At 44.2% G+C, this 16,738-nt stretch overlaps 1 protein-coding gene and 1 long non-coding RNA gene across 2 annotated transcripts in view; one reads left to right on the forward strand and one right to left on the reverse strand.

Annotated features, from left to right (window-relative positions):
- The window catches only part of COL4A3 (collagen type IV alpha 3 chain), a 125,603-nt gene that overhangs the window by 51,806 nt on the left and 57,059 nt on the right, over window positions 1-16,738 (forward strand). Inside the window, exons 11-20 of the mRNA XM_054040195.1 lie at window positions 428-463; window positions 586-627; window positions 5,500-5,577; window positions 7,006-7,068; window positions 7,299-7,355; window positions 9,471-9,515; window positions 10,293-10,346; window positions 10,606-10,647; window positions 12,051-12,138; window positions 13,264-13,299. Of these exons, the coding sequence (XP_053896170.1) occupies window positions 428-463; window positions 586-627; window positions 5,500-5,577; window positions 7,006-7,068; window positions 7,299-7,355; window positions 9,471-9,515; window positions 10,293-10,346; window positions 10,606-10,647; window positions 12,051-12,138; window positions 13,264-13,299 (541 nt within the window). The remainder of the gene's footprint in view (window positions 1-427; window positions 464-585; window positions 628-5,499; window positions 5,578-7,005; window positions 7,069-7,298; window positions 7,356-9,470; window positions 9,516-10,292; window positions 10,347-10,605; window positions 10,648-12,050; window positions 12,139-13,263; window positions 13,300-16,738) is intronic.
- LOC128843391 (uncharacterized) overlaps window positions 1-16,738 on the reverse strand; it is a 35,042-nt gene that overhangs the window by 8,734 nt on the left and 9,570 nt on the right. The gene's annotated exons all lie outside the window — the stretch shown is intronic.

Below are 16,738 nucleotides of genomic sequence, written 5' to 3' on the forward strand. Positions count from 1 at the left end.
AATTATTGTGTCTGTCAGATTTGGGTTTATTTTTTTTTTGTTTGCTAATTAAAGTTTAGATTTTCAAGTGTAGCTTCAATTTGTGTGGGCATAATTTTGCATCTTCAAATAATTGCACATATATTTTTTCAATTTGCATTAAATTCCAGTTATACACATAGTGTTTGCACTTGCAAATCAGGTGTTTAGACATGCTACAGATATTTGTATCCACAATGAATTGCAAGCACAAAAAATAAACCATGGCAAGACCTGGCTGAATATCTGGCACTAGAAGCTTGATCCAAAACCCATTGAAGTCAACGGAAATACTCCCATTGACTTCAGTGGGCTTTGAATAAGACGCTATATCAGGACTGAGAATTCTACTATTTACTATTTTACTGTGCTGTTTTTTTTCCTTTTCATTTCATTTTGTTTTCTCTAGGGTGTTTCAGGGAGAATGGGACTTCCAGGACGTAAGGTAGCTTGAGATTTGCTATAAAAATTAAAACTCTTAAATCTCATGTAACATTTTTTCATTCATTATTTGTGGGTGCTTTTTTAAAACAAGAAAAAAGTAATGTTTTAAAAACTCTTTTGTAGGGTGTCATGGGGATTAAGATCATAGGAACCAAAGGAATACAGGTAACTCTGTAATATAATTATAACATTAGAAAGTTTTGCTTCAGATTTCTTCTTACTATGGTGAAATCTTTTGAAGAGGAAGTACTGTGAAGCAAAAATAATTTGCTCTACATACATTAATGGAGAATCTTTGCAGACTACTTTCACTAGTGTATGGGGACAAGGTGACATCAAAGGAAACTGTCTTCACCTAACAGTGAAAGATAGAAGCAGGCTAACAGTTTAAGAGGAAGCTTAACTTCTTGGAGCCAGCCGTCAGTATTTACTAATAGAAAGCAGTAATGTGGTTTACATTACATTGGTATACAGTGTTTGGAAATCCTGTTCCTCCGCTAGCCAAGGAGTTAAATAATAAATAAACTAATAATAGCTGTCATAGACTTCACTCTTAGATGCTCTGATCCTGCCTTTTTAAGTGTTCATCTTCATGATGCTATCTGAAACTTCAAGAATATCTTCCAAGAAATCCTCCAAAGTTATACCATAAAAATAGGATGTTTTGTCACTCTCACTATTATATCACCCCATGATCGAATGTGTCTCAATGCAAATTACAATTGACTATAAGCAAATGTAAAGTCTTGTAGACCCCAGTCTTGCAATTGGATCCAGACAAGTGGATCTGTACATCTGTGCAGAGTCCCAGTTTAGTCATTGGAGTCATGAATGCAATATTTTGTCTGTGCAGATCTGATTACAGGAGTTGGGTACACTGAAGTTAATGTTAATTCTTCTTCGAGTGCTTGTTCATGTCCATTCCAACCAGGAGTGTGCACACTGTGTGCATGCCAGCCGGAAGATTTTTCCCTTAGCAGCGTCCGTAGGGTCAGCCTGAGCACCCCCTGGAGTCGCGCCTTCATGGCACCCAATATAGTGCCCTGCTGACGCCCCATCCCCTCAGTTCCTTCTTACCACTAGTGACGGTGGCTGGAACATCGCTCACTCTTGTGGCAAGCGCTTTGGCACACCATGGCCACAGCAGTGGGAGCCATCATCCCAATGGCCCTTTTGGACACCTTGGGCGTACTGCCAGAGTCAGGCCCAAGGTCCTGGTTGGCATCGGTGTTTTCAGCGTCTTTTGTTCCACCGCCAGCAACGCCGGCACCGCTGACCGAAGTGCCAACCCCGCTGTTACAAACAGCTCCGGCAATGACCCTTCCTTCAATGGCACCGACGATGGCTTCAGCTCCGACTCCACTGGTGTCAACAAGGTCGGCACCACCGGATCTAGTGGCTCCCGCACCAACTGCAGTACCGAGGCTCCCACCTCCAGCGGCCCTGTCACATCCCATCGAACACTGCGTGCCGAGAGACCCAAAGAGCACTGAAGGCAGTGAGCAAGGTCTGCTGCCAGTTCTCTCCTCATCATCCTCGCTAGATGAAGCGGTCATGGGGGCGTCAGTGGCCCCAGCTCTGGAGGATAATTGGGTTCTCCAGCAGCACCTCGTGTTTTCACCAAATGCATGGCAGTTGTCGCTGCGTTCCTGCGCAAGCAGATTCAGGTTTTCCCATACCTCAACAACTGGCTGATCAAAGGCCACTCCAGATCCCAAGTGGAGGATCAGGTTGGCTTCATAAGAAGGACCTTCCTCAACCTAGGTCTCCTTCTCAACGAGGCCAAATCCACTCTGTCCCTGGTGCAGAGGATAGAGTTTACAGGCACAGTGCTGGACTCAACCCAAGCCAGGGCGTACCTCCCGGAAACTAGGTTTCAGTCTCTAGGGGACATCATACGGGGCCTTAGACAGTTCCCTCTGACTCCAGCAAGGAACTGCTTGAAACTGCTGGGGCACATGGCTGCATGCACCTACGTAGTACAGCATGCCAGACTCAGACTTCGCCCACTTCAGTCATGGCTGGCGTCGGTTTATCGACTGGCCTGGGACACTCTGGACGGCATTGTAACCCTGCCCCACTCTGTACTAGACTCCCTCCTGTGGTGGCTCGACCCACAGGTGTTTTGTGCAGGAGTACCTTTCACCAGCCCCCAGCCACCCTCTCGTTAGTGACAGATGCCTCGGATCTGGGCTGAGGGGCGCATTTGGGAGACCTCAGAACTCAGGGCCTCTGGTCTCAGGCGGATCTCGCTCAGCATATCCACCTCAGAGAGCTGAAAGCGGTGGGTCGGGCGTGCCAGGTTTTCAGAACCCATATATCGGGCAGATGGGTATCGGTCCTCACAGACAACACCACGGCAATGTTTTATATCAACAAACGGGGGTGCATGCTCCTCTCTCCTGTGCCAGGAAGCCTTCTGGGACTTCTGTGTAGAGCACTCAATACACCTGCAGGCTTCATACCTCCCCGGGGTGCAGAACAAGCTGGCGGACAGCCTCAGCTGAACTTTTCACGGCCACAAGTCATCCCTCCGGTTGGACGTAGTGAGCTCAATTTTCCGTCTCTGGGGCTTTCCTCCGATAGACCTGTTTGCCACACGCAGCAACAGGAAGTGTCCGTTATTTTGCTCCTTCATGAATCACAGTCTGGGTTCCATCACAGATGCCTTCCGTCTTCCGTGGGGAGACAGTCTGCTCTCCGTGTTCCCACCAATACCGCTGGTCCACAAGCTGCTCCTCAAGGCCCACAGGGACAGGGACCAGGTCATATTGATAGCTCTGGCATGGCCACGCCAGCACTGGTTCACATCGCTCCTGGAAATGTCCGTGGCGACCCTGCTCACCTTACTGCTGGTCCCGGACCCGATGACGCAGGATCACGGCCGCCTCTGGCATCCGAACCTAGAGTCGCTCCACCTCACAGCTTGGATGTTCCATGGCTAAATGCTATGGAACTGTCCTGTTCTGATCAAGTCAGACAAGTTCTCCTTGGCAGTAGGAAGCCCTCTACAAGGGCAACATACCTTGCCAAGTGGAAGAGGTTCCCTCTCTGGTCGGAGCAGCACCATCAGTCACCGATGCTTGCCCTGGTCCCTTTCATACTGGACTACCTCCTCCATCTTAAACAGGCTCTGTCCTTGTCATCAATAAGGGTCCATCTCTGCCTTCCATCCGGGCACAGACAGCTTCTCGGTCTTTGTGAACCCCATGGTTACCCGTTTCCTCAAAGGCCTCAACAGACTCTACCTGCAAACTCATCAGCCTGTCCCAACCTGGGACATTAACCTAGTTCTTGCCAGACTTACAGGCTCCCCATTTGAGCCAATGGTGACGTGCTCCCTGCTTTATCTCTCTTACAGGGTGGCATTCCTGGTGGCGATAACCTCAGCTAGGAAAGTATCGGAGCTCAGGGCACTTACATCTGAGCCCCCTTACACAGTATTTCATAAGGACAAGGTTCAGTTCAGACCACATCCGGCATTTCTCCCTAAAGTTGTTTCCCACTTTCACATGAACCAGGACATCTTCCTCCCAGTGTTTTATCCTAAGCCACATTCCTGCGACAGGGAGCGAAGGCTTCACTCATGGGATATCAGCAGAGTGCTGTCCTGCTATATAGAGAGAACTAAGCCATTCCAAAAGTCCGTCCAGTTATTCACAGCGGTGGCAGACAGGATGAAGGGCCCCCCCGTCTCTTCCCAGTGCATCTTGTCGTGGATCACACCTTGCATTCGCGAGTATTACGGCCTGGCAAAGGTGCCAACTCTGCCAATCACCGCTCACTCAGCTGCATTCCTGGCGCAGGTCCCCACCCAGAATATCTGCAGACCAGCGACGTGGTCCTCGATACACACGTTTACGACGCACTGTGCGATCACACAGCAAGCCAGAGACGATGCGGCCTTTGGACGAGCTGTGCTCCAATCAGTGGATGACTCCGTCCCCACCTCCTGAACTTTGGCTTGTGAGTCACCTGGTTGGAATGGACATGAACAAGCACTCGAAGAAGAAAAAATGGTTACTCACCTTCTCGTAACTGTTGTTCTTCGAGATGTGTTGTTCATGTCAATTCCAATACCCACCCTCCTACCCTTCTATCGGAGTAGCCGGCAAGAAGGAACTGAGGGGATGAGGGGTCGGCAGGGCACTATTTTGGCCCAGGCCGACCCTACAGACGTTGCTAAGGGAACAGTCTTCCGGCTGGCACGCACACACCTGGTTGGAATGGACATGAACAACACATCTCAAAGAACAACAGTTACGAGAAGGTGAGTAACTGTTTTTTATGTAATCACCTAGCTGGTAAACATATTTATTGAAATTGTCTTCGCTAAATTCCTATAAATGGAACTGATGACCTCAGGTGACCTTGACTCTTCCAAATTCTAGCTAGCTAGCCTCACAGAAGATGTTGCTATATTTGTTATATACTGATAACATACGCAAAATAACACATGAATGGCTGTTTAAAATGACTGCTGACAGTTTTTAGGATTTTTTTCTCTTCTCAGCAGCCCTCACTGAAAGAGTGAACTAAAATTCCAACATTTAGGTCAAATGTGAAAGCTGATTGTGTCAGGCAGCAATCTATTACAACCATCTATCTGTATTATATTAGGCTGCAATCTTGAAAAGAATTTAGCAACGGGACAATGTACTTTACTAACAGGTTAACTTAATCAGAGTGGGAGAAGAATTCCAACTGCTACGAGGAGAGATTCTTTAAATAACGATTAGGGAGAAAGTGATGCTATATCAGTTTTGTAGAAACTGCATTGGAAACCACATTTATATCTGTGAGCTGTTTTTAGGTACTGTGATGTAAATAAACATACACATCTCTACCCTTCTGCATGTAGAAAAGATAGAAATAGCATTCAAAGTCCTATACTTTTTGTGTGTCTTTTTAAGTGGAGGGGTGGGTGAATAAATAACCATTGTCATGCAAATTAATTTAATTTGGCAATGTCAGATTTCATGGATTTTGAATGCAGAATATTAACTTTATTTAAATCATCTTTCTTTTTATTTTCAGGGTGATCCTGGATCAGCAGGACCCCCTGGGCTCCCAGGAACAGTTATTGTGACATTAAGCGGACCAAATAATATGAAGGTAGTAAAATAATCATTTATAAACTAACTTGTCTGTTTTACCTTGGGCCACATTTGCTGTGGGTCATATATACAGTTGCTTTGCTCTGGGTCACAAGACAGAAGTTTCTCAGTATTTATACTTTTAGTATTTTATGTTTATTCTATTTTCTCCTTCAGAGCCCAGCCCCCTCCTCAGCAAACCTTCATATGTCAGATAGAATGATGCAGGGCAGCTTAGACGTATTGTCTGTTTCCATCCACATCCTTATATTCCAAGCACCCCCACACATTAAAAATGAAATTCCACTCAACTTTCTGGCACATGCATGTGCCGAACCAATAGAACATTAAGAAGTTGTGCATTGAATGAGACTGTCTTGGCAATTGAAAAGACAGTCTTGTGACTGAGTCACTGGTCTGGGACTCGGGAGATGTAGGTTCAGTTCCCAGTTTTGCCACAGACTTCCTGCATGACCTTGGACAAGTCACTTGAATTCAGTTCAGAGTTAGGTGCCTAACTTGCTTAGGCACTTTTGAAAATCCCACTAGGTGCCTAAATAGCTTTGAAAAAGTGGCCTTTAATGCCTCATTTCCATATCTGGAAAATGGGGATAACAATAATTTCTTTCTCCCACCCTTTGTCTTCTCTATTTAGATAGCAAGCTCTTATTATATGTTCATACAGCTGTCATAGATGAGGCAATGATACCAATATGCACATGCGCAGAGTGCCAGTGGGATGTTAGTGATCATTTGTAAAAAACCTGTTGTGGAAACAAAAACCAGTGGGTATGTGCAAAGTAGAACATTTTCAACTTGGCCAAACCAAATGGATTTTCAGTAGACTGTGAAAGGCTGTGTTGACCTATAGCCCATGTCCCTGACAAATTTCAGGTTTTTATCCCAAATCACTGAGACCCAGATCCTCCAAGGTATTTATTTAGGCACTAATATCCCATTGAAATCAATGGGAGTTAGGCTCAGATCTTCAAAGGTATCTAGGTGCCTGAGTCACTAGAGCTGTTCCAAAAAGGCTCACAAAAATATTTTTATACAGGTAAAAGTATATTTTCCCTCTTTTCACTTGAAAACGATTAAACTGTTTTTGTTCAAACTTTCCAAAAAATTTTTACTCAGGTTAAGAACAAATCTGGAAAATTTCAGTCCAAGAGGCAAACATCTGAGAAAATGATTGGTCCCTTGATTTGCAAATGGCAAATCACCTCAGTCAAGGATAGTGATAAAAAAATTGCCAACTTTTCTACCTGCTTAATCAGGCTACTAACATTATCTCTGCCTTATCCAGATCAGCTTTTAATTTATTTAATTATTCAAACTTGTCTGTAATTTGGGTTTCCCTATGTATAAAACACCTAGATTTTTTGGGGGGGCGGGGGACACTGAAAAATCTGAAAGACTAAATAAATATTTTATTTTGTTGTGACAGGGCTTGAAAGGAGATAAAGGAGAGAAAGGATCAAGGGGTCTCCCAGGACCAGTTGGGTCATTGGTAAGTGATCAAAGTAAATCTCTCAAAATCCAGGACCTTCATACAGCATCACATTCACATGGAAAACCGTTGCTATTTGGAGTCCATATTTATACTACTTGGTCTAGCCATCAATTAAGATGTATTAACAGCGGCTGTAATCAGACTTCATTGTACAAGGTAATAAAATAATACAAAATGGATTAAGATGCAAAAATATGAATCTGAAAATATGTGTGGATTTGTCACAGGGTTTTCCTGGAGATTTTCAAAGTGAAAAAGGTGACCCAGGAGAGCCTGGCCCGCAGGTACGTGTGAAAAATTAAACCCTTTAAAGTGCCATTCTTCTCTGAAAACATTTCTGTGTTATTGTGGAGTTCCAGCTTTGTCTTTCAGTGACTTCCAGAGCAAATTTATTAGGCTTCCAGGTGAAAAGAGATTTTTGTCCACTGAACTCAACCTGGAATCTGAAAGTCAAGTGAGTGTTCTTTCTGGCACATGCTTCCTGAGCTGTACTTAAAGCTCAGTTGAGGGCGCACTTCTGCATATCATAGGGCAAAGGTTCTGTGATTGGAACTTGGTCAACAGTTCTGTTATGATGCATGAGCCAGAAAGGAATCCTGCTCGCTCTCCAATAGATGTAGTGGCTGTTCAGTGCTAGCAGGAGTAAAGATATTTTAAGTAGACATATTTTTGTCAATTAAGACAGAAGACATGAGTCTGAATACACTCCACTCCAACAGGTCTGTGGAGAAAGGAGCCAACTTTCGATAGTTTTCTTACCATATCAGTACTTCATACAGTTTCAGAGAACTGATTCCAGTGTTTGAAATATTGCATGTAAATAATAAGACTGATAGCAATGAAGATATAAGAGGTTAATTTTATCTCTGCACATTTTGAAAAGAGTTTAATAGACAAGTGCGAATGCTAGTTTTTATAATCTTTGTAGGATGCATATAGATTTGGAAAGAAACAGGAAATGTATTCAAAGAATCAGTTTTCAGCCTTTGAGCCTGCTAATTTTGTACCACTTACTTATGGTGTGATCCAGCAGCCCTTCCTCACATCAAAGTCTCATGGGCTTCAATAGCTTTATTCATATGAGTAATAACTGGAAGACTGGGCCTGTAATGTGCTTATATTGAATTTATTATGATTATGGGGTTCTCTGAGATCCTCTGATGAAAGATGCTATTTACAGTAATTTGCAATATTATTTTTATAAAAAGGTAAATTATGAAAAATCTCTTTTCTGTTTGACTTCTTAGTGCAAAATAGTAAATATTTATGTAACCCAACATGTCAGAGCTTCTCATGATTCCTCCTCAGCCTCTACTGCTTCTTCTCTTCACTGTCTCTTCTTCACAAGTGCATTTGTGATGGCCACCCTCTTGGCCAACACAGTGAGGCTTGAACTATCTCTTGTTAAGTCTTGTCATTCTTTCCCCTATTCTCTCTAGTACAAGTGCTCATGCCTTGGCCATCTTTTGCCATGTAATCTTTTCCCCTCTTCAGTATATCCAAAAGCTGCTGCTAAACTGAACTTCCTCCCCTACTGCTCTGATTGACTCACTTTCCACCCACCTCGTATTCTTTCACTGACTCCTATCTTTCTTGCATCAAATTCGAGTTCCTCATGCTCACCTTCAAAGTGCTAAATAATCTCTCGTTTGCCTACATCTCTCCTCCTGTTTCCTCCTATTATCCTTCTGCACACACACTCTCCTTCCTAGGCCTCTCTTTTTAATTATTGTTAATATTTTTGATATTTATACTGCAGTAGAAACTAGAGACCAACCAAGCCAGGGCTTTGTTGTGCCAAACTCTGTACATACACACAGAAAATTACAGTCTGTGCCCCTAAATAATTTAGTTGTCGTCTTCTTCCACTCTTACTTTTACACTTTATTTCCTGCTTGCACTATGTTCAGAACAGTCTCCCAATTCTTTTTCACCAAATGGCTGCTCTCACTTTTCTCCTTTTGAAATCATTCCTTAAACCCATTTCCTGCACGAGTCTTTTCTACCTTATTTCCTCAGCTGTCTCTTTTATCAGAGCTGTTGTCTTGTTTACTGTCTTGTCTTTTGTTTGCCTCACTTCAAAGAGCATCCTGCAGGTCAGTGGGACTCTGCTGGTGAAAAAGGCTGCATTTACCACCCCTTTGTAGGACTATTAGCTCTTTAGTCAGAGGAATGTCTTACTCTGTGTTTTGTAAAGCTCTGTGTGCATTGGCAGAGCTATAAGTGATTAGCAACAATAATGTACATTTTAAAATAACTTCAATCTCTGTCCTAGAGCTGTAAGGATAGAAAGCACAGACATGAGTGGAGAATTTGGCCATTTGTTCTCCAGAATGCAGCATCACTTGTTACCTTTTTGTGATTGTGTACATGGGTTTTTTGTTTTTGTTTTTTGGTAGGGTAAACCTGGAAAAGATGGTACCCCCGGACCACATGGCTTTCTGGTAATGAAGACACCTTTTAATTGTTCTGTTATATTAATAAGAGCTGTGTAAGTGTGACAGGACTGTATCTCTGTGTATATACAGCTCTTCTCTACTTCAATTTGCACTTGAAATATACATCTGAATACATTTTGAAACTGTATTCCTATACACCAAGCTTTGGGCCAGAGATCCAGGCACAGAGGGGATGCTTTGCATGCAGTCTTCCCTGCTTTCATGCAGACAGGGGGACCTGCTGCCTCTGCAGCATTCTTTCCCCTCCAGACCTTACACAGGCCTGGGCAGTCTCTAGGGAGGAGTGGCTGGGCTGGAGAGATTCACATTGTCCCCCATCTAGCTCTGTTAAAATGAGTCAGAAAAGAAAATATAACTGATAATGTGTTATTTTATCCGCTTCAAACTCTTGGGAGTCGTGGGGGCAACCGCAATCAGAGATGTCCAAATAGCAAAGCTTCAAATGGGCTACAGTTCACTGAGGGGAGGCCCTGAGGTGGCTATAGTCAGTATGGGATAGAGGGCCTCCATGCAGATGTACTTGTCCTCCTGAAGATGTCCCTTGATCTGCCAGATTTGAAGGTTGGGCTTATAGGCATGTAAACCCAATAGGATGATGTGGGGAGATCTCAGTACAGGAATTCTCACAGGGACTTCCTCCCCCGAGACACTCTCACTCTTCTTTCCATCAGTAGGAATGATCTAAGCTTTTAATGTTGGATTTTATGTATGAAATAGGTAAAGGACTAACCCCTAATAATAATTCTGTGCTCTCATCTACAGGGAGAGAAGGGTGAACGCGGCTACCCAGGATCACCTGGCGTAGCAGGCACTAAGGTAATTATGTAATATCCTTGTTATTTTGGGGTGAGGTTTTCTGGTTTGTTTATTGGATTTTGACTCATATATCACTAGACATACAGTGTTCCTCATAAGTGAAATCATTTAATAAACACCATAAACAGCAATCCACTCAGCTCTACTTAATATGAAGTTTAGCTAAGAGGTCTGTCTGATTAACATAGACTGTGAAGGCTTCTGAGTATGTTGTTTTTAATGTATCTAACTGATGGCCTATTTCTGTTTTCTCATGCAGGGGAGGAAAGGAGACATTGGCCCACCAGGATTTCCTGGTCCCGTAAGTGCAAATTGTGCTTAGATTAACATGGTAATGTCATTTTTTTTTTTAATGTTCACATAAAAGTAATGCCATTTTGACTGAAGGATGCCATAGTGAAATCCCCATGGTGCCATGAGTAAAGCACTGCTGTGTCAAAATATGGAGTCAGTGGGGCTCTCCCCCCATGTGCAGAGCTCATTGCAAGAATGGGCCCTAAGAAGCATGCACCTCATTCATTTCAACTGGAGAGATAATTGTCATGAAACAGTCATGAAAGTTCACAATAGTTAAATTTCCGAAGTGAAACCATAATCAGGTCTAGAACAATTGCTGCTAGTTTTTAAATACCAAAAGACTTTGTAAACTAGAAGCACAATCAGCTCATTGATGCATGCATGCGGTTTCTGATTTTCCTGGAAGCCCGTGTACATGTCTGAGGGCAGCCTTTGACCCCAGTTGCTTACACTCAGTCCTTTTTTAAAACATTAACCTGTTTGTAGCATCTGGCTTAGCAAGAGCTTTGTACAAAATAAATAAATTAGTAAATGAAAAATATTTGTGAGCTTCAAGCTCAGTCTTTGACATTTCTTTAATTTCAGGGCTAACATTCATGTTATGTTGCTTGATTTATATGTGCCTCACTATACTGCGTGTGGTTAGGCAATGGTGATCACTATTATCTGGCCACTGTCGAATGAAATACATACAGTGGTTTGAAAGGTGGCTGATGGTCAACTTGGTTTATTCACCAGGAAAATAATCCACAAAGGAGTAATAACTTCTTGTTCTCTCTAAGTTCAAGTTTTGCTCATGCACATGTTTCATGCAAACTTGGTAGCACTGTATTATTATCATTTATGGAAACATCCATCCTTTATGTACATGTAATACACTGGCTTAATGTTTGTGAATGTCTCCAGCTTGCCCCAATGACCATACTCACAGGTGAGAGATTTCTCCTTCAGTGCAAGTAATGCTGAAAGTCCCAGGACTGTCTGCATATATGTGGCCATAGCTCATTACACATATATATAGAACCTAACTTCAAATACGGTGGCTTGTGAACAATTATTCTGGAATTAGCAATGAGTAAATACAAAGTCTTGTGATGTCATAAGGTCAAAAAGAATGGCCTACATCCCAACAGAACAGCCAGTCTAGGAATAATCAGTATTGATTTAGCTGCTGTTTAGCGTAACACAGCCTCTCCAGACCCCGTGTCTTGCAAGTAAACTGAAGGATCCTGATAAATACAGGAACCTTCCTCGGCCTACATGACTTGGGGTTTGAGAGTTAATGGAAGAAATCAGGTGTATCTGAAAGCAAATTACTCATGTCAAGCCACTCGTTATGTGAGACTGCCTTTCTCTTCATTGTTACTATTCTTTCTCTCTCTCTCTCTCTCTCTTGTCTCTTTTAAGACAAAGTATTATGATGAGGTGGCTGGTGAAAAAGGAGATGAAGGATATCCAGGACCCCCAGGACTTAAAGGTCAACCTGGCATACCTGGTGAGAGAGCTCTGAAAACTATAAACATAATAGAAAAAGAAATCTATGCCAAGGCTTGATCATGCACAGCACAGGGAGGAAGAGTTGTCACATGGAACCTGCACAGTGTCACTCACGAGAGTGACACTGTGCAGCCATCAAATTCCTGCCATCAAGTAGTAGAAGTGAGACTGAAGAGGCTCATAGCTAAGTGCCTGACTTGTATTCTAAGCATCACAGTGAAGGCCATATTCAGACTATGGGAGAAGGGACACAAGGACCCTGACACTTACTTCTGTTCTTTTCACCCTTACTTGTGTGCCCCTGCTCACACTCTCACTGGAACACATCATCATCAACACATCTTTGCCACACACCAGGCAAGGAATTGAAAGATGAAGGCCATAATCAGTCCCTAGGAAAGAGCATTTATTTCACACTAATTTTCATTATCTTTTTCCCCTTTCATGCATGCCATTCGGAAATGGTAAAGGCATCAACATGGGTTTTAACTGTTTGTTTTTTTTAATTTGGTAATGCTATAAAATGAAAACATACTGCCAAAAATCAAAAACAAACCCTGATCAGTTTGTCATTCAGGACACATCACAGTGTAGTGAAGGGTTTGTGTGTTAAACTCTGACACAGTAGATGCAATTTGTTTGCCTCGTATCCATCCTCTCCAACCCAGACTTTATTCTTTAGAGCCCCAATTCTGTAAACCTTTATATACACAAGTGGTCTCATAGAGTTCAATGGGGGCTACTCTCCTGTATAAAGTTATTCATGTTACTGAAGTCAGTGGGAATTGAGGGCACCCAATACCTTGCAGGGGTGCTCAACACTCAGCCTATTGTAATGGTTTGATCCCATGACTGTTGTGCACATAAAGCTCTCATTGGATGTCAGTGGCAGTTCTTTGTGTAACAATTGCAGGACTGGATAAATGACAAATCCCTATTAGGCAAAATCAGATTAAAACTCACAGTTCAAAATATGTGTAACATTTTGGTTTTTAAGTCAAAAGTGCTGTTCAGCCTTATTATACAATCCAGCATGTAGTTAAAAACACAACACAGGTATTTGAAGTGAAAATCCAATATATACAGTGGTTTAATTCAGATTTTTAATTTATTGCTTTTGCAGGGCCAAGAGGTCCCCTAGGTGTGACAGGAAGACCAGGTATGTGTCATGAACCAACAGCACACTAAAAAGCCTAATGCAGTATTCGTTTTGCTTATTTTACTTACTTAGTATTATGAAGGCAGTGATCATTTCTCATGTTTGAAAATGGACATCTCTAGGGGTATGTCTACACTGGTGTGCATACCTGAGTACAGTAACTCCTTGCAATGATGATTGTGAAGCTTGGTTGAGGTGGTGAAGTCAGAGCGTGGAAGAGGGTGGGATATTTCTAAATATCTGCTAAATAATGAACTAGCATTCCGCTGAGCCCTCAAGGGTTAACACGTTGTTGTTAATGTAGCCTCACACTCTACAAGGTAGCACAAATGGAGGGAGGGGAGACAGCATGGCAGACAGAGACAGAGACACACACACCGTGTGTGTGTGTGTGTGTGTGTGAGAGAGAGAGAGAGAGAGAGAGATGTGCATTGCCCTTTTAAGTATGCTGACCCCAGTCTAGGTACATTGCCTTTTTAAGTAGATCAGGAAGTTGAGACAGCAGCTGCTGCCAGGAAGCTCCCTCCATCCTGAGGCCTGTTGTGTCCCCCACTGCTCTATAGAGATGGGGTAAGCGGGGGGCAGGAGCAGGGGGGAGGGGGACACCCTGACATTAGCCCCCCTCAATCCCCCCCGTGAACAGCAAGCAGAAAGTTCCCAGGAGCAGCTCCAAGGCAGCGGGCAGGAGCAGCACATGGTAGTGTGGGGAGGGACAGCTGAACTGCCGGCAAATGGTAGCCTACTGGGCGGTTGCCGCACAGGGAACTTAGGGGAGTGGGGAGCTGATAGGGGGGCTACCGGTCAACCCTGGTTCCAAGCCCCCACCAGCTAGCTGCAATAGGCTGCTCTTTCTGCAAGCAGTGGACAAAGCAGGTGTCTGCCAAACAACGTTATCAGGGAGCATTGCACAACTTTACATGAGCATGTTCCCTAATTGATCAGCAACGTAACAACGAAGCAACGTTAACCGGGATGACTTTAAGTGAGGAGTTTTTGTACTAGATCAGGTGCATGCAGGTGTAATCCAGGCAAACCACCCTGAGAGTGCACCTTTGTTGTGCTGGTCACACGTAGAAAACCACATCCATGCTGCTGCTCTAGTATAGTTTAGTGCTGCCATTTTAGGGCTCGTATTCCAGTATTCTTTGCATCAGATGGAGCCACTCCAGAAACTGATCTGTGGTGTGTTCTTGGTACCATGTTCCTTTCCTTCCTAAACCCCTGTGCAGAAGATGTTTTTCCCCCACCTTCTTACATTTACCAGTGGCACTTCCAAGTCATGTCACCTCTCACTTCTGTCTGGTCAAAACAGGGTCAAAGTCATGAATCCATTGGAGGAGCTGCTCCTGCGCCTTCTGTGGGTGAAACGTTTATGCAGTGGAATAGGTGCTCAGCGAGATGCTGGATTGCATTTCAGGAGCATTTTCTGAGATGTCAAAAACAGCAGGACTTGGGGGGATGAGAACAATTAATTCATGGCAGACTGGACAGACATGAACAATGCTGCTATTGCCATGAAATCCCCTCGGTTTACCAGCGCTTTTAGTGCAGGAGAAGTAGCACAGTGTGGTGTGATCACATCATCTTGCAGACTTGGGGAAACCAGCAGTGGCTCCAAAACTTCCGCATGAGGAAATAGACCTTCATGGGGCCATGTGAGGAACTAGCACCAATCCTCCAGTGCCTGACCACTTGATGAGGAAAGTTTTAGCACGGTGGTTCTCAAACTGTGGGTCAGGATCCCAAAGTGGGTTGTGACCCCATTTTAATTGGATCACCAGGACTGGCATTAGACTTGTTGGGGCCTGGGTTCGAAGCCCGAGCCCCACCACCTGGGGCCGAAAAGTCCTGGGTTGGGGGGCTTAGGTTACAGACCACTCACCTGGGGCTTAAGGTCTTGGGCTTCTGTTTTGGCCCCCCGCGCTGAGCGGTGGGGCTTGGGCTTTGGCGTTGGCCCCCCACTCGCGGTGTTGGGGCTCGGGCAGGCTCAGGCTTCAGTCCCCCCCTCCTGGGGTCACGTAGTAATTTTTATTGTCAGAAGGGGGTCACGATGCAATGAAGTTTGAGAACCCCAGCTTAGTGGTATGGACAGCTAGAGGTATATAGTAAACTGCTTTGGTGTTGGCAAGTCATCTGTTGGTGTTGTGAGAATGGAGGTTTGTGAAGCAATTAATGATGGTGGAGATAAGAAATGTTCCTGAAATAATAGCTGGCTTTCAGAGGATGGGGGACCCAAACTACTCTGGGGCATCCAAATTCCACTAGGTCCATCAATGACACTCAGAAGCCCGTAGTTTGCCTGACAAAAGGGGCTAGTGAGTATGTGAACCACAAAGAATACTATTCCATCGTTCTTCAAGGCTTGGTTGACCACAGAGACAGGTTCTTAAGTACTATCACTGGAAGTACGGGAAAGGTTCACGATGCCAGGGGGCTGAGGAGATTTGGCTGGTACTTGAAGGGGGAAGCAGATACTTTATTCCCAACAAACAATATTGTTATGAAAGGTGTATCTGTGCCAATAGTTATTATGAGGAACTCCACATACCCACTCGTGCTATGGCTCATGAATAAGGCTGCAAGTCTGTCATGGAGGTCACAGAAGTCATGGCTTCCATGACTTTCCGGGACCTACACGACTTCTGCAGCGGCAGTGCGGCTGATCCCAGGGCTGCCTCAGGCAACTTGCCCTGGGGGACAGCCGCGGGACCCCAGCAGGAGCAGCACCCTGGAGCCTGCTAGAGCAGCAGCAGCACCTCAGAGCCCTCTAGAGCACCTAAGATTTAGTCCCGGGTATTTTTAGTAAAAGTCATGGACAGGTCACAGGCCGTGAATTTTTGTTTATTGGCCGTGACCTCTCCATGACTTTTACTAAAAATACCCGTGATTAAAAGCTAGCCTTACTCATGAAACTGTATAGTGATGTCAGGGCCCTGGGAAAAGGGAATTCAATTTTGAGCTCAGCGGCTGCAGGATGGTAGTGGAATCTGCCATTGGTAGACTCAAGGCTAGATGGCGCTGCCTTCAAACATGTCTGGATGCCAGTATGCTCAATGCCATTTATATAATCGTGGCCTGCTGTACACTGCACAAGGCAAGGCAAAAGGCAAGTATTCCCACCTGGAGTAGGCTCAGGACATTGATTGTATGCAAGCCCAGTACAGGCAACCAGCTCCAGAGTGGTGCTGGGTCCAGACTGGCAAGGAAAATAAGAGTTGATAGATCCTGGCAGTGCTGGGAGAAAGAGGATGATGTCTGACTTGTGCTGCTACTGGGGGGCACTTTGATAGCCTTTCATAAATCTGCTTTAATCTTAAATGAAGGTACATGCCAAAATTGGTATAGGCCACAAGTGGCTTTTTATTATTTTAGTTTTATCTGATTTGCACTTGCTGGGATTGTCACTGTTTTGTGCTTGTCACAGTTCACGCTGGTATGT

Source organism: Malaclemys terrapin, chromosome 9 (assembly GCF_027887155.1).
Source record: "Malaclemys terrapin pileata isolate rMalTer1 chromosome 9, rMalTer1.hap1, whole genome shotgun sequence".
NCBI lineage: Eukaryota > Metazoa > Chordata > Testudines > Emydidae > Malaclemys > Malaclemys terrapin.